The 17,385-nt window shown below is 34.9% G+C and overlaps 2 protein-coding genes across 5 annotated transcripts; one reads left to right on the top strand and one right to left on the bottom strand.

The window, feature by feature from the left end:
* The first annotated feature begins 1,138 nt into the window (after positions 1-1,138).
* Positions 1,139-8,055, top strand: LOC133297167 (probable protein phosphatase 2C 46). Of its 4 annotated transcripts, none has more exons than XM_061496258.1 (5): positions 1,139-2,075; positions 2,282-2,293; positions 2,551-2,918; positions 6,627-6,863; positions 7,306-8,055. In XM_061496258.1, the coding sequence occupies exons 1-5, from the start codon at positions 1,754-1,756 to the stop codon at positions 7,573-7,575; spliced, it is 1,209 nt and encodes a 402-aa protein (XP_061352242.1). In that variant the 5' UTR covers positions 1,139-1,753; the 3' UTR covers positions 7,576-8,055. The 4 variants fall into 4 exon arrangements, with proteins under 4 accessions (XP_061352242.1, XP_061352243.1, XP_061352240.1 ...); XM_061496259.1 differs by lacking the exon at positions 2,282-2,293 and adding an exon at positions 2,231-2,236; XM_061496256.1 differs by lacking the exon at positions 2,282-2,293 and having other exon boundaries at positions 1,139-2,093.
* Positions 8,056-8,874: 819 nt separating this feature from the next.
* LOC133297171 (probable serine/threonine-protein kinase PBL23) lies at positions 8,875-11,251 on the bottom strand. Its single transcript, XM_061496265.1, has 7 exons — positions 11,050-11,251; positions 10,656-10,871; positions 10,468-10,536; positions 10,032-10,100; positions 9,878-9,940; positions 9,473-9,795; positions 8,875-9,342 (listed from the first exon to the last, which is right to left on the bottom strand). The coding sequence occupies exons 1-7, from the start codon at positions 11,249-11,251 to the stop codon at positions 8,875-8,877; spliced, it is 1,410 nt and encodes a 469-aa protein (XP_061352249.1).
* Between the last annotated feature and the right edge of the window lie 6,134 nt (positions 11,252-17,385).

Raw genomic sequence — 17,385 nt, 5'->3', positions numbered from 1 at the left:
TCTTAAAAGAACCACATATGGGCTTTGTTGTTTAGGGAAAGATTTTGATCACAGGTTCGGTTTCAATGTTATAGACAGTTGTGTGTATCTCCAATCTCTCATGTGATCCTTGTTATTAGGGAAAATTCATTATTTCCATATTGATAGGTGTCTTTGCTGTAGATTATTTGATGTCAATTTCAAGATTTGATCTGGTACTTTATTCGCAATTTGAATTTCATTTATGGGTATATCACTACTATATAAAAGTTTTAAGTTTATATATGGGTGCAGCAAATATAGCAATTGCCTATTATTGCCATAATGATTGACATTAAAGCACATTTATTTGTTTTTAAGTTTTTAATTGATCATTCTCTCTCCAATTTAAAAATATTAACTTCTTTATCTCCTTAAAAGATGATGATAAGTATACCACTACAATTTGAATCTTTCCAATCCGACAATTTTCATTTTCAGTATTAGTTTGAACATCCTTTGTTGAATATTTGTGTGGTGTTATCCTTATTGTTATGTCATTATTAATTTTCAATATTTCTTAAGTGATGATTAAGGACTATGTTAACACGCATTTAATGATATTATTAATAGATTTTCAAATCACTTTTGCTTCTTTTTCCTCTATAAGTACGTTTGGATAAGTTATAAAAAGAAATTCTTTTAAGATATATTTTTTATGAATTGTTTTTAGAAACTTGTATTTTTAACTTTTGTAATAAAAATTACAATAATTTTTGAGGTTTGTATTTTGAAGAAAAAAATTGTATATATTTTAAAATTAAATTCTAACCGTTAATTTTATGAATCTAGCGGTTATATTTTATTAGATCGTATTTATTAATTAATTATTAATTTTTAATAAATTATAATCATTAACTTAACAACAATCGAGGGTTAGAATTTATAAATAATTTAGTTTATAAATATAATTCTTCTGGTATAACAATTACTAAAAAAAATACTTTTTCTGAAAAGAAAAAGAAAAACATAAATTAACGGGCCTTACATCTTTTCTCTAAAACACATTTTTCCTTTTAAAAAATAAAGTAAAAACAGAACTAAATGGTAAATAGCGTAAGAGAGAAAAGCGTGTGAAGTAATATTCACAAAATTCAGGGAGAGTTAGTTGGCGTTGTTTTCCCCTTTTTCTTCGGTGTCTGTCCAGAAAGACCACTTTAGATAATAAAAAGGAAAGAGTTTCAGTTTCAGGTCACTCACATCCACCGATCACTCATTATTAACACCTTTTCCTCCTTCAATTACCCCTAAACTTTCCTTCTTCTTCTTCTATTCTCTATTTAACATCAACAACCCTAACACAAACACAACCAAAAACACAAACACACACATCAACAAAACCACAAAACCCTATCACCACCACCACACACTTCACTTTCTTGGATCTGTAGATCCAAACGTTGTTGATTGCTCTGTTTGTTCTGCAACCTAGTACTAGTACTGCTCTTACCAACAACTCTGTGCTGTTGTGTTCTGTTATTTTATTCACCTGTTTGTTTGTTTGTATTTATTTCCAGGAACCGTTTTTGTCGCCAGTGGTTGTTTTCTTCTTGTTAACTGAAATTCATTATTCAACCTTGGATTTCTCGAATTTTAATGTTTGATTGATTGGTAAGGTAACAAATATATGTGTATGTATATATAGATACACAGACACATACATAGGTGAAGAAGAGATTGCATCCATTTTTTGGATGTGAAGGAAATTGGTGGTTGTTTTGGGGTGAAATGAGGGATGCTATCAAGGTTGATGGACTTTCTGTGCGCCTGCTGGCGGCGAAGATCCTCGGACGGCAAGGGTGGTTCCGATGTTTCGGGGAGGAAGGAAGGGCTGCTGTGGTACAAGGATGTCGGGCAGCACTTGTTTGGTGAATACTCAATGGCTGTTGTTCAGGCAAATAACTTGCTTGAGGATCAGAGCCAGGTTGAGTCTGGTCCTCTTAGCTTGCTTGAAAATGGTCCTTATGGTACCTTTGTTGGTGTTTATGATGGTCACGGTGGACCTGAGACTTCGCGCTACATTTGTGATCGTCTCTTCCAACATTTAAAACGTAATGGTTTTTTTTTTTTAAAAAGTTTTAACTTGATTCTTAGGTGTTCTTGGAGTAAAAGAAATGATCTATATCATTGAATGTGTACTAATTCCGCTACAGCATTAAAAATGTAGTTAAAGAATAGGGATATTCACCAATAGCCTTTGGTTAGTGGTAAGGAGCAAGTTCGCCTTGACCATAATTCTCGAGTTTGAGCTCTAAGAATTGAGAAAATGGTGTTGGCAGAAGTGTTCCCTTTATGGGTCTGACAGCGCTCGACCACTAGTTGGTTTTGGATGAACTGATTTAGAAACCAAAAATAAGAGTAGGGATATATATGTCCCAAAAAATTGATGTTGTGCATATCTAATAGTACAGAATAAGGAAAATCTCTTGCTCCAGCAGCACCTAAGAATTTTTTTATTTTTATTTAATGTTGCTTCCTGACATTTGTATTGATATGTGTATGTGTGTATGCTTTTTTTTTTTTTTTTTTAAGGATTTGCGTCTGAGCAGAAGTCCATGTCAGTGGATGTTATTAGGAAGGCGTATCAAGCCACGGAAGAAGGTTTTCTGTCAGTGGTTACTAAAGAGTGGCCTATGAATGCCCAGATTGCAGCAGTGGGATCTTGTTGTTTGGTTAGTGTAATTTGTGGCGGTGTCCTCTATGTTGCTAACCTTGGGGATTCTCGTGCTGTGCTTGGGCGGGTTGTCAGAGCAACTGGGGAGGTTCTGGCGATCCAACTTTCCTCGGAGCATAATGTGGCCATAGAATCTGTGAGACAAGAGATGCATTCTTTGCATCCGGATGATCCGAAAATCGTGGTTCTAAAGCACAATGTATGGCGGGTGAAGGGTCTGATTCAGGTAAGTTTTACTTATGACTCTTGGTGATTGTATTTTTTATTAACAAGGGATCAGCATCTCATTTTCCCCATTTTTTCTGTCCTTTTGTTTTGGAAATTGGACAATTTAATATATATATATATATATATATATATATATTTTCAGTCTTTCAAAAGCTTGATATGATGTGTTACTAGACTACATACTGTCAGTATTTTTGTTAGTTTAGGGGTGTTCTTACCTAGACCAAGTCTTCTGTGTTATGATGACTTTTTGTAAGTATTGGTCATGCAATGTGTAGACTGACATCTCTTCACAATTGGTCCGTTGTGCTTAGGCTTTGTTGTCTTGTACAGGAGTTATTGTCACGTATTATTTATTTATTTATTTTTACTGTTTTAATAATATTTTTAGGTCATTTGTCCTTTTCTTGGCAAATAAAATATTTAAAAAGTGGTTTTAATTCAGTGATGAGATTGAAAATGTGATTGGCTTACATGCGAAATACAGAAAACGTTGTATCAACAACATGGATAATCATATAATACACAAGAGGGTTTAATCTTTGGGTATGAGCATCTCCTTTCCTAAGTTAAACCATTTTTATTGAAATATAAGCATTGGGATATGAAGTTGATTTTAAAAATGTACAAACATCAAGAGAGGCAACTGAAGTTTTTGGGGATAAAAAGAGAATTCTTGTATTTTCAACCAAATGAATGAGCGATTGAAGTAATATACTCTCTTTTTTAATCATTATTACTATTGTAGCCTTCCCCAATTAATTTGGGATAAAGGTGTTGTTGATGTTGATGTTGATGTTGATTACTATTGTAGCCTTGCACAGCCCTTATATTAATTGCCTTGACTAATATTAGTAGTCTTGACTATAATAGTGCTTGACTTAAACTAGTCGTATAACTAGGAATTATTGGTTTTTATCTAATAAAGTGTTGCTACACAACTACAAATTTCATCTGAGTTTTTGACAGAATTCTGCTAGATCCAATTCACTAATGGTTGTTGAATAAAGTCTCATGCATATAAATGTGCCAACTTATCCTGTAAGAAGTTCTAGCTTATCTAGCATTTTCTTTATCTATGTCATATACAAATATCAATCAGATGTATTCTGTCTCCTCTCTTCTTTTCCATCAAACTCCTATAATTTGAACATGGTATTGAGTTTTACCATCCTCCTTGACCTAATCCTGTCTTTATTCTGTTGCTGAGTACCCAAAATATGAAACTTCTTTCCTGTAGTAGTTTCTTTGTCCAGTGACACTCTACTTCCTTTTGTTTTGCTGTTTGTCTCTGTTGGGTTATGCATCAATCTAGCACTTTAGCTTCTCTCTGTTCCATCCTTCTGCTTGTCTTTGTTAGAGCTATTTGGTGCATATTTGATTGCTGAATTTTGTCTACTGTTTGGTTTGTGCTATTATTGTATTCTCTTCCAGCTTCAACCTATTGATTGAGTTGATACAAGTAGTTTTCGAGCCAATTCAAGCCTGATTCAGTTCACATTTCTGACATATTTTCCATGGTTTTTGGGTCTTCTGAATTCAAATTTGAGGTTATTCTTGCTTTTGTAAACTTCCAAATATCTTTTTTTTCCCAGTAAATTTAGAAAAGTTTGGGCCTTGCTGCGTATGATTGCTTGTTGAGTAATTTTAATTACCTGTCTTTCCAATGGTGTCTCTTCCTCCTTTTCCAGGAAATATTCCAATAGATCTTATGGTTGTCCGTCATTCCATCTGTCTTGCTGACTTATCTTTTTAGCCGAGCTCATTTTTGTGTATCGCCTCTCTAATGTCTCTTTAGCAGTATTTATGATACCTCATTTTACTGTGTTACCTTTCCAACTATGGTTTGTGGAGCCCACCTTGTATTTTTAGGTTGTCATCTACAAGTGTTTATTTGTAACAAGCTAAAACTAAAAGCCTTATAAGCTTTAGCTTGAAGAGGAGTTCTAGAATATTAGGGTTGTTCATGTGCCAGGAATCTTGTTATGTTAGTAGTCTCATTGCGATGGATTTGTACTAGTACTTGACCTGGATTAGTTGTATAAATAGGTGTTAGTTTTTAGTTAGTATCTAGCATATCACATCATACGATTATCAGTAAGCTATATTTTGTCTATCATCTCCGTCTCCATCATTGCCCTATACTTTCAATGGGAAGAATGCATTAAGAAAGGAAAGAGAATAAAACAGGATGATCAAGAATCTTCCAATAGCTGTTGAGAAAAAAGCAAGAAAAGATAACAGACATCAGCTAAAAAGAGCAACCAGTCCCGTTTGCTACTTAGGAATACCCTCAGAAAAACACATGAACATAAACTCTCTAGAAGACTAAGAAGTAAGATAAAAATTAGCTTATTCCTTAAAAGTTTTGGAGGAAGATAATTATTGCCAAATTCTGGGATTATGCTGCAGCAAATACCCCAAACTCTAGTGAAAAGTGCACGGTACCATAGCAATTTTTTTTTTAAATCCTCTCTACCTCCAAAACCTTTACAATGAGTAGAGAGAAAGACTCCCAAATTAGGGGACATATCCTGCAGTGAACAAGCAGTCTAAACAGCTTACACCAAAACTGCCAATGTCACAATACAAAAGAGGTAGCTATTTATTTCAGACTCCTTGTGTTTGAGGGCATATGGTTGTACAGTTGAGTGTGTTATTTATACCATTGGTTCATGAGTTATTTTGAAGATTATAAAGTGAGAGCAATTGCTAATAACAAATTATGGTGTTAGAAGTTGGAATGTGAAAAAGTCATAATGGTAGATCAAGTGCTGCATCTTGAGAAAAGGATGAAATTATGTATTTCTAGAGTTGTTGATGCTCACCGATATGCCAAAAATTGCAGGAAAGGTTTTATGGCTAGAGCCTAATTCGGTGGTGTGATGGGATTTTGCTACACATCAATGTTCATCTTTTAGATCTCTGGATGGAAATGGTGTTCATAAATGTAATTGTAATTTAAGCACTGTATGATTGGGAAGAAATAAAGCATGAAAAGCACTAGGGTTGATTTTGGCTTACACATTATGTGAGGTGTTGAATGGGTGTCCTTGGATCAGGAAGTAATGAAGTAATGTTTAAAAATTCTCCCAGTTGGGAAAATGAAAACTTGGGGAGAAACTTATATGATTTTAAAAGAACTTAATGTGAATTATATTCATGCTGAAGTGATCAAGAACAATCACCTTAGTATCCTGTGGCTGACAACCTCCTATTCCTTAAGGATGGTCGATGTCATAAGATTGTGGATGAACCATGTTTATGTGGTATATCATTTAAGATATGAATCAATCTATTATATGATATAACTAAAAAGTTGAAGTAGTGAAGATAAATTAAGATATTTAACTTTAACTGTAACTACTAAGATAAGCATAATGTTTATTTAGATAAGGGGTGCAAGGTAAGTAGACCCTAAATGTGCACCTGCCCTGCCCTGTAGCGGGTTGGGTTGAAATTACCAATAAAAGATGTATCTTTACTATGCTTCAGTTGTAGGTTTTATTAAGGACTTGATTCAAAGATCTTCCAGTAAAGCAAACGAAAGGATATTTACATTTATTAGTTTCTCTAGTAATTATTCAATATATTATTCACATGGCAAAGGATGCTAATTTCGAGTGAATTTGGTGTCTATATGATAGTAAATTATTTAGACTTATCATGTACGATACAACTTAGTTATGAAATTTTTGTATGGCAGGTTTCTAGATCCATTGGAGATGTATACCTTAAAAAGGCAGAATTTAACAAGGAACCATTGTATGCTAAGTTTCGTCTTCGGGAAGCTTTTAAAAGGCCAATTTTAAGCTCTGATCCATCAATTTCTGTTCATGAACTTCAACAGCATGATCAATTTCTCATATTTGCATCTGATGGTCTTTGGGAACACCTTAGCAATCAGGATGCTGTTGATATAGTTCAAAATCATCCACACACTGTAAGATAAATGTACTATATTGTTGTTTCTATTTTGCTTTATGTTTTTTATTGCATAGTTGTTATAGTTTTCTCCAGTCATGACTCATCTGCCTGCCCCTTTTCTTTTCAATAAGTTTCAAATGAGGTGTTTCTCACACACTTTGCTGGAGCATTTAGCATTTGATTCGCCTAACATGCTTTTCGATGCACTAATAAGTAATTACTGTTTTTGTTTAGCTCATGTTAATATGCTCTCATATAAATGATACTGATTACGGTCTTGGGAGTTAAAATGGAGAGGCTGTTTATTGGTTTTTTAGATAGGCAAAAGCTGTGACTTAAAGTGCATGCCATGCGCAATTTGGATGGAAAATTGATAATTTAACAGGATCAAACACTTAAATAGTAGCATCTGAGAGTAAAAGATAGATGTTGGCATTACATGCTTTTTTGTCTTGCAGGGAAGTGCTCGGAAGCTCATCAAAGCTGCTTTGCTGGAAGCAGCAAAAAAGAGAGAGATGAGGTACTCTGATTTGAAGAAAATTGACCGCGGTGTTCGCCGGCATTTCCACGATGACATCACTGTTGTAGTTGTATTTCTTGATTCCAATCTTGTCAGCAGAGCCAGCTCACTAAGAGGTCCTCCTTTATCAGTGAGGGGAGGTGGTGTTCCCCTACCTTCTAGAACTCTGGCTCCCTGCGCTGAACCTATGGAACTTAATTCTAGTTGATGAAGCTGGCAGAATGATCTGTTACGTTTGTATGTAGTGTTGAACCCTTTGCAGACATTGAGCTCTGGTTACCCACCATCTTGTATATCCAATTTAACAGAGATTGAAAAAACATGCGGTCAATTAATACAGTGTAACAAGTAACTTGGGGCATGTAGCTTGCGTGAGGAAAGCATCATAGAAATTGAGCACCAAAGCCAAATGTGACCTTGAATATTTGATCATTCAGAGGCAAAGCTTTCTGCATCTCAGATTTTTCTCATCCAATGGGAAATGACTTCTTTAAACTTTTACGTGCACTCTGTTGAATGCATAACTAGTTTGTCGCTCGCACAATAGGAAAACATCATACATTAATATCCAAAGTTCCTATTGTTTGTTATCCATATTTGTTTTTGGTTCTGTTTGCTATAAGGCTAAAACACTAAAGGATGGTGAATGCGAAATTTGGAACTGGTGATAGGTATGGAAGGAAAAAAGAAAAAAAAAGCTTATTACAATTTTACTCCTTCCATTTTACAAAAGCCTGATTTTGGTTCTTCTAATTTCAGCTGTGATATTACTCTTGGCAATTTTCGAAATGCCTGTATGAAGTGTTTTTTCACGGGTTAAAATATTTCTTTTTCTTTAATATGTTATTATTAAATTTGATAATTACATTGATATTTTATGACTTGAGATGAAGTTTACGTGGTATAATACTACGTAAAAAAAGAAAGAGTAACTTGATAGGGAAATTTAGTTGTAATTACGGAAATCGTACTCTTGTAAATTTATAATAATTTGAATTGTTTCTAAATAATTTATATTTCATATAAATATTGATTGATAAATTATGGTGAATCTATTATAATATTTTAGACAAAGTATAAACAAAAAAAAAAAAGTAAAAGAAATTTTTGCCAAGTGGCAATTTCTTATTCTCTTTTCTATTCTCATTTTTGTTAAACACAATTTTTTATTTAATTCCTTTCCTCCAATTCCACCTGACCTGTATTAACCAGAGATGGAGAAAAGGAATTAAATAAAAGAGAGAAAAAAAAAAAAAGAGAGATTAGAAAATTACATGAAGAAATTGCTCATTATCTCTTTTTCTTCTTTAAAAGTTATTGTCGGTGGCTGCCTTAGATAATATAATACATATATATTGTTCTGGAAAGACAAGATAATACTGTTCTCTCTCTCTCTGTCACTCTATTTATAAACGTTGAGATTCATTCAAGGTATTGCTTTACCCTGAAGTCCTGAATTCAAATATAAGAAAAGGAGTGATGAACACAATTCATTTAAGGTCTTACCTTACTTGGTGTCATCCTCTTGTATTCTTAAATTGTTCTTGTCAGTGTCAATACTGACACTATTATTTTCTAGACACATTAAGTTTGTGCTCTGAAAGGAGAAGCTATCCATATCAATATGGAATGTCTCAAATCCAACACCGTCTATGCTCACAAAACTCTCTGAACAATTGTTGTGTTCCCCTGACCCCTGTGTCTCGGAATCTGCTGATTGCTTGGATGAGCCAATTGATCTAAGCAAACCTTTAGAAGATCGCTTGCTATTGAAGCTATCAACTGAGTAGAGGGCTTGCTCTAATTCTTGACACACCTGGGACATTGTAGGGCGATGTTTTGGTTCTTGAACCACACATCTTAAACCAAGTTGCCCCATCTTTAACATAACTTTCATATTGCATGGCTTACTTAGACATAGTAGATTTGCATCAATGATTTCTTCAACATTACCCTTCTCTAAGCTAGGCCTTGCCTGCATAACATTTACCAAGTTATGGTAATATAATCTTAGTTAATTACTTCTTGACAAATAGGACAGAAACATGATGCAAATTTTGGTAGCTGGATATAATGTAATAGTGTGAGCTTTTTGCATTGCTTACCCAGTCAATAATATGTTGTTTGCTTTGGTTTTCAGTGTTATTCACCACAGGTCTAGCTGAAACAAGTTGCAAAAGTATGACACCAAAGCTATAAACGTCACTGAATTTGGTCAAATGAAAGCTTGAACAATAGGCAGGGTCAAGGTACCCTGGTGTCCCTTTGACTTGGCTACTGACATGTGATTGATCCCCAGTAGGTCCTGATTTAACAAGCCCAAAATCTGAAACCTTTGCCTCAAAACCTTCCCCTATTAGGATGTTACTTGGTTTGATGTCACGATGAATTATGCTTGGTTTCACCCCTTCATGCAAATAAGCTATGCCTATAAAAAGTACCAAGCAATTCTATGTTTATTAGATGATTTTTTGCTAAATTAACTGAAGACTATCATTTAAAGAATATACCTCTAGCTGCTCCGATTGCTATTTTCACTCTTTGCTTCCAAGTTAAGCTCCTCCTTCTGTTTCCTACACATAATAGCTTACTTCTAAGGTACGTTGGTTTCTTAACAAGTATGATGATATAGTATGCATTTAGAAGGATAGACAGTAAACTTACCCATCATGTACTCAAGCAGTGAACCATTTGGTGCATATTCATAAACTAGTATTTTGGATCCATCTCGATCTGATCAAGACATAATTAGGCCATGTTAGCATGAAAATATGTTGGAATAACTCCTGCACAACACTAAGAAAATAATTCATAGACATGAAAACGAGGTTTATAAAAACAAGTACAACACTAAGAATTGCAATATATTAGTAGGACAAACCAAGAATCGCATATATGAAAACAAGTCCAACACCTGCTCAACATGATCATAGACATAATTCATGTTGGAATAACTCCTGCACGACACTAAAAATTGCATATATATAGTAGTACAAACTACCAAAGCAACATGCTTTTGCGAACATCAACTGTGACAAATATTTCTAGTTTTTTTAAACTCCATAAATTAAGAGAGAACTTTTGAATGTTATATAGTAACCTGGTTCTTCACAATATCCAACCAAACCAATAAGATTCCTGTGCTTTACTGCTGAAAGGAGCCTAACTTCTGCCAAGAACAAAGAAAAAATTGTCAAGTATAATAGATTGAATTTTCTCTTCTGTGGAAGTTGTGAGGAGGATTGGCACGAGTCAAAGAAGCAGATTTATATCTTGATTGAGGCTAACCATTTCTGAATTCTTCAATACTTAAAAATGATTCAGAATGAGATCTCTTAATGGCTAGTGTTCCTTCTAAGTCAAAGTTTCCCTTGTAGACATTTCCAAATGCACCAGAACCCAGAAAGCATTCTTGGCTAAAATTTTTGGTAGCCCTCACTAGCTCCTCAAAATCAAAATGCCTTAACAATATTTTGTCATATTTCAAGCTATTATATCTCTTTCCTGCAACAATAATGATTAGCAAATGAGAAAAAAACAAAAATAAACCTTCACAAATTCAGTGTCACCTTAGGTGAATGAAATAAGTGAGTTCAAGAATTTCTGTCTTGTTTTTGTTCCTAATTACTACTAGAGCTACTAGGTTGGTTATTTTGTATTTACTTGTACAAATGCACCTCACCTTTCAAAGTCTTATTAGGTTTCTTAAGAAATGGAATGACCTTTCTCCTGCAGAGGTAGTATACTAAGGCCACTGCCATTACTGTTGAAATGCCTGCAATAAATCCCACTAACATGCGTGAAGATACACTCCTATATTTCAAAGGTGATTGTGCTCTTGCAGGTGGTGAAGCCTTCACCAAATGCTGGTAACCATCAAACATTGCAACCTTGCAATGATGTTCTCCTTAAAAGTACAAACTCTGTGACACTTCTTTTGCTAGCTTCACTCTGAGATCAATTGGCACTCACCTCACATAGCAAATAGTTGCTCACTTGCACGTCCATGTTTTCTGAAGGGTACACTCAATATGGCTTACTTGGTCATATATTGGGACGGTATATAAGCCAAACAATGCTCATTACGTAATAGTGAAAAACATAATCTTTCACAAAGCATCCATTTTCAGCACCAAAACAAACAGATAACCTGAACACAATGACTTCATAATTGCTAAAATTTGACTTTAGCAATGTACTGTTTTATATTATGATGCAACGTGCAAATAGAGTTTAGAGAATAGTCTATTACTATTGAAGAATCAATATTCTTACTTGTCTCAAGTAAAAGACATGCCGGATAACCTTCTAGATAAGCATACCAAGTTTAATATTATATATGATAATAGTTTATGATATTGACTAAGTAAAGCTTGTTCGATTGGCAATTTGATCATGCCCTTTAGTGTTTGGTTTGTCCTATATATTTTGTTTTATTAAATAATGATTAATGTGTATATAGTTTAACGAATCAATATAGCTCAAATTTGTTAGGGTGTCACTTATCTGCATGCCAATCTCAAAGTCAATGGCATCTCCTTTTACTTTGACATGTTCAACGACATTTCACCTTAGCTTGGACTTGTTCCTTCATTTAATCATATTAATGATATTGCTTCACAGCCAGATAACACCCAAGGAGGAAGAAAAAAACATAAACAAAATATAGAGCGGAAGGGTGGCTAGAAGGTTCCATGAAAGTATTTTTGTTTATTCAAGGATTGGTAAGTTCCTCATTGAATGCTCATTAAACTCTAACCACAAGTAACTTGGACCAACTTTTCTGACTTCACATGTGAAGATAATCACATGAATATACCCATTTAGAGCAAAAAGTAAGAGAAATGTCACTCAGATACTTAATAGAATTTTAGAGCCAATTTACCACAAATAATAAAATAAAAATTCTAGACCCAACTGTCCGGCGATTTAGGAGCAATGAATATACAAAGAAAGAGAAAAATGTTTATCCTTTTAAATGACACAACTTTTATCCTTTCACTCTCACAATGAGAGATGAGACCCACACCTTTATATTTTTTTGTCCACTCTCTCTCCTCCTTTATCTATTTATTTCTCTCACTTAAAATAATACAACTTTACATCCTTTAAAATGATACACACTTGTCCCATTAAGAAATCGTACTATGTGTTCATTCTATAACTTGAATTATTGTGCCGAACTCAATATAACTTAAGGTTATGGTTAGAGCTGTTTGTAATGTTTTAATTGTTGGGTTTAGTATACTCTTTTCACTTAAGCCCAATAACATTAGTGAGAGTGAGCCCAAAGTCTAATTTTAACCCATGAAGCTTAGGGTTAGTTTTGAATTGGGCAGGGTATATAAACTCTCTTTTATCTCTAGTGGCTCAAAGGGTTACAGACATCAGAAACATACCAGAGAGGCAGACGTTCATCATCTGAACGGTTTCCCACACGACCCCTGATCCCCTTGAGTCATAGCCTGAAAGATCAACCGTAGAGCGCAATTGCGACCGTTCGTGGTGCGTTGCTGCAGATCGTGAGGCTTGAGAAAGAGAATTGAACGTGAGAAATTGTCACGCTCGCTACTTCACCCCAGGTAATCAAAGCGGTGTCTTTATTCTTCATCGCATCGGTACGATGCGCTTCCGCATTTCTGATGATAATCCTTCATGTGGTATCAAAGCCGGATTGTGATGGGGATTAAGATCAGTTTTGATTGATTTATTTTTTCTATGTGAATTTTGAAAATATGGCACCTTTATTTTGTATCTGTTATTTATATTCATGTTGTTGATTCTTTATAGTTTTTTTTCATAAAGTTTAAATTTTAATCGGTAAAAATGCTTTAGTCCATGGTTAGGGTCTTTCGTGTATTTCTCGATTTGTAACAAGGAGGCTAATCCCAAATGATTAGGTTTCCTCCTTGCTGTTTTTATTTATTTTTCAGAATTTCTGTGTATTTTTCCAATATTTTGTAAAAGTTCAAGATTGAGAAACCGCGAGGAAGATGCGGAGTCAGAGACTTTTCGAGGACTTCCCGAGCTCAGAATGGGACGATCCATATATGGTTGGAAAGAGGATAGAAAGATGAACACAACAGTGGGTGGATCGCCGCCACCGGAGCCTCCACGCTCTTACACGCGCTGCCACAAGTGGCTGCGAGTGGCCGCCACTCTCTTACAAGGAATGAGCGCATGTGGGAGCGTGGGGCCACCTTTTTGGGTGGTTCCGGCGGAGGTGCACTCGTTTCTTTGTGGTGGTCCTTCCCCTGGAGTTTCGGCCTGAGTTGACTTTGGGTGACGGCTTGGTAAACCTGACGGCTAGGGTTCCTCTTTCGCGTCCTAGGATTTCTCGCCAAAGGATTGAGTCTTTGGGCTTATTGGGCCCATGGAAACCCTAAAGGGGCTTGAGACAGATACTATAGGCTAGGCGAAAGGCAAATTCCAAAGTTGTAATATTTTTTTTTTATTTTCTTTAAAATAGGAAGGCTATAGATTAAAGTAATTAGAATTTATTATTTAATGCTTTTATTGATTTGTATGAATTATATGTGCGATTAACATGATATTTGCGATAACATGTCATATAGGATAGGAAGGTGTCATATTGTTGCATGATCACATGTCATACGTGCATATTTACTATTATGTCATTACCGACTAATATGATAGTTTATGCACGTAGTTTTAGATTTTAAATATTCTGGTAAAATAAAATTATGATTTTAGAAACAAAATCTAGATTAATGGTTATATTAATTTTGAAAATTAATTAATTATTATGATTTTTGTAAAATCTAGAATAATCAAATTGATTATTTTTGGAGTTTAAAATCAAGACAAATTGGCAAGATAATTTCCTAAGAGAAAATTGTTTGAAGAAAATATTTTTTTTGTGGGTTTTCTGAAATGGTCATGGAATAACACACGCTGCATACAACATTCATGTATCATGATTATGTGGAGCACACGCTGACGTAAAGTGACCGGATTTCAGGACCTTAATGCTTTCAAAATTATGTTAAGCTAAGTGCCCGTTTACCGGCACACTTACTTACATAGTTTTTGAAATCAAACAAAATTATTTTCGAATGAAACATTTTTTTGAAATTGGAAAATTCTAAAATTTTAAAATATTGAATGGGTGAAGGTTTTTTAAATTAAGTTTCAAAAACCTAAGGGCTCTAATTGTGGGTTTATTAGTGAATGGTTATCGCTGAAGCCCCATCGGATAAGGATAATCGAATTTCACTGGATTAAACCTTAATATTTTCAATATTTTAGTAAAGTTTTGTACGGCCCATCGTCGGCAACACTTAGACACTAAAGATAATTTTGAAAGTAAACAATGGTTAATACATTCAATTTAGGTAAAGTTGTTAACCCTCCCATCGAGGCTCTGGCAATGAAACTAAAGGCCCAAATAACAATGTTAGTTTTACAAGTATCTTGCCCATCGTAAGCCTTGTAAAGATAACTAATGGATTGTTAAACAATAAACGATTAGTAGTTATTAGAATCTACTAGTGATATTTTTGTTTGTTGTTAATACTAGTTTGTAATTAGTGTGCTTTGATTGTTTTTCCAGAAAAAGTCTTCCTTCAATCCTTTAGCAATTATTTTGAGCCAAAAACCTATGGATGATACCAATTACAAACAATGGAAAACTAATCTTGATATTGTTCTACAATACGAAAAGCTCAACTTTGTACTGACCACCCCTATACTAGCGCAGCCTGCTGAAGATGCGCCTGAGGCAACAAAGGCCCAATTTCAGCAGGAGAAGGAGAAATGAGAGAAGGCAAATGTGGCAGTTCGCTGTTACATTTTAGCCAGTCTTGCTAATCACCTTCAGGAGCAGGTAAACATGGTTGAGAGTGGAGCAGCTATGCTCCAGACTCTTGATGGCATGTTTGCTACGTCTAGCAGCTCTGCTAGGCAGATTGCGCTGAATGCTGTCACTAAGACAGTAATGTCTAGAGGAAGTGTGCGGGATCATTGTTTGTCAATGATTGCAAACTTTAAGAAGGCTGAGGATCATGGGGTTAAGTTTGAACAAGAAGTGAAAGTTGACCTTCTCTTACAATCATTCCCTGATTACTTCAATTAGTTCAAGATGAACTATAATATGAACAAGTTGAATCTTGATCTCACTCAGCTGATGCACGAGCTTGAGAGTGCTGAACAGTCTCTGGCCAAGCAGGGCAGTGCATTTTTTGTTGGTGAGAGTTCTGGTAAACCTAAGGGAGCGTTTGGTACGAGAGATATTTTTTTTAACTGAGAAAAAAGATGGTTGGGGATTTGGTAGGATTTTTTTGAGCTTGGGTAAGTGACGAAAAAGTGTTTGGTTGGCCAAAATTTTGACGGGAAAGTTGGGTTCATTTTACTGATACTATGTTTGGTTGATGATAAAATATTGATGGGAATGTGAATCAAAAATACCAAAACACCCTTTAATTTTTTGAATATGAAAAGTGATTCATATTCAACGTTCATATTTCACTCCATGCCCCACTACTAGTGGTTAACTAGTTATCCTGACTTTGTAACCATGTCAAAAAATTGTTTTTGTTTACCTCAATATTAAAAAATAATTTACAAAATTTTCAATGACATAAACATATATCATTATGGTAAGTTATCAAATGATTAAGGCAAGCTCCATTCTCAGCAAATCAGAAGGGTGTTTTTGACTAAGATATCATATTCACAATCCAAGATGATAGGGAGAAAAAAAATACCACAGGTTCAATAGGACAATTTTTTTGCCATTGTGTAGTTGAAATTAGAAGTATTGGGAAAATTATTTGATGTAACTTTTTTAACAAAACTCATACCAAGCATAGTAATTAAATATTCCCCACCTCATTTCCCCATCATTTCATATCAAATACCATACCAAACATCCCCTAAGGGGAAACCCAAGGGTAAGAAAAAGAACAAGAAAAAGAAGAAATCAAGGATTCCAGTAGCCATGCTTGTTGCAGTGAGGCAACCGAAAGGCAAGTGCTTCAAATGCGGACAAAAGGGGCATTGGAAGAAAAATTGCCCTCGTGTGAATCAGCAAGGTATGGGTAATTTATTTGTGATTGAGGCTTGTTTAGTGAAGAATTACAATGATATATGGATCATTTATTCAGGAGCCACTAACCATGTTTGTTGCTCTTTGAAATGGTTCAAACATAGCTTACCGATCAGTGAAGGACAAAGAGTGTTGAAGCTTGGCAATGGGGAACTTGTGTATGCACTAGCAGTAGGACAAGTTATTTTATCTTTTAATAATTGCAGAACTTTGGTTTTGGAAGACTGTTTGTTTATTCCGGATTTTAAGAGGAATTTGATTTCTGTTAGTTGTTTGTTTAAACATGGTTTGACAGTTCAATTTAATTCCTCAGTTACTATTAGAAGTTCATCTTCTTTTATCTGTTCCGGTGAATTGTTTAATGGTCTGTATTTCCTTAGTCCTGCACCCTGTGAAATTAATCATGTTAAATTAGAGGATGATGAGCATACTCATTCTTCAAAGAAAAGAAAAGTTTCCAATGAAACTTACCTTTGACATTTGAGATTGGGTCATATTAATTCTAACAGGATACAAGGTTTGGTGAAAAGTGGGATTTTAAAATCCCTGGACTTTGAACCAATGCCAGTATGTGAATCTTGTTTAGAGAGAAAAATGACTAAGCGATCCTTCAAAACCAAAGGGAATCGTGCCACACTTCAGCTGGAATTGGTACATACTGATGTATGTGGACCAATGAATGTCCAGGCCAGAGGTGAGTATCAGTACTTCATCACATTTACTGATGATTACTCTAGATTTGGACATGTGTACCTTATGCGTCTTAAGTCTAAGGCTTTTGGTAAATTCCAAGAGTTCCAGGCTGAGGCAGAAAAACATCTTGGTGTTCAAATTAAGACTCTTCGGTCTGACCGAGGGGGTGAATTCCTATCTGGCGAGTTCAGGTCTTACTTGACCAAAGAGGGGATAGTTTCACAATTATCTTCTCCTGGGACACCCCAGTAGAATGGA

Source organism: Gastrolobium bilobum, unplaced genomic scaffold (assembly GCF_033153095.1).
Source record: "Gastrolobium bilobum isolate Gb01-03AN ecotype WA unplaced genomic scaffold, APGP_CSIRO_Gbil_v1 utg12317, whole genome shotgun sequence".
NCBI classification, from domain to species: domain Eukaryota; kingdom Viridiplantae; phylum Streptophyta; class Magnoliopsida; order Fabales; family Fabaceae; genus Gastrolobium; species Gastrolobium bilobum.
This window is presented reverse-complemented; position numbering and strand designations above follow the sequence as displayed.

What these genes read in the sequence shown, in the direction of transcription:
- LOC133297167 (XM_061496256.1), top strand. Translation starts at nt 1,754, where the DNA reads ATGCTATCAAGGTTGATGGACTTTCTGTGCGCCTGCTGGCGGCGAAGA. An exon ending in TGGTTTTTTTTTTTTAAAAA is followed by an intron (nt 2,094 to 2,550) that starts GTTTTAACTTGA and finishes TTTTTTTTTAAG; the next exon opens with GATTTGCGTCTGAGCAGAAG. An exon ending in TTCAAAATCATCCACACACT is followed by an intron (nt 6,864 to 7,305) that starts GTAAGATAAATG and finishes TTTGTCTTGCAG; the next exon opens with GGAAGTGCTCGGAAGCTCAT.
- LOC133297171 (XM_061496265.1), bottom strand. Translation starts at nt 11,251, where the DNA reads ATGTTTGATGGTTACCAGCATTTGGTGAAGGCTTCACCACCTGCAAGA. An exon ending in TGGATATTGTGAAGAACCAG is followed by an intron (nt 10,101 to 10,467) that starts GTTACTATATAA and finishes TGTCTTGATCAG; the next exon opens with ATCGAGATGGATCCAAAATA. An exon ending in AGCAATCGGAGCAGCTAGAG is followed by an intron (nt 9,796 to 9,877) that starts GTATATTCTTTA and finishes TACTTTTTATAG; the next exon opens with GCATAGCTTATTTGCATGAA.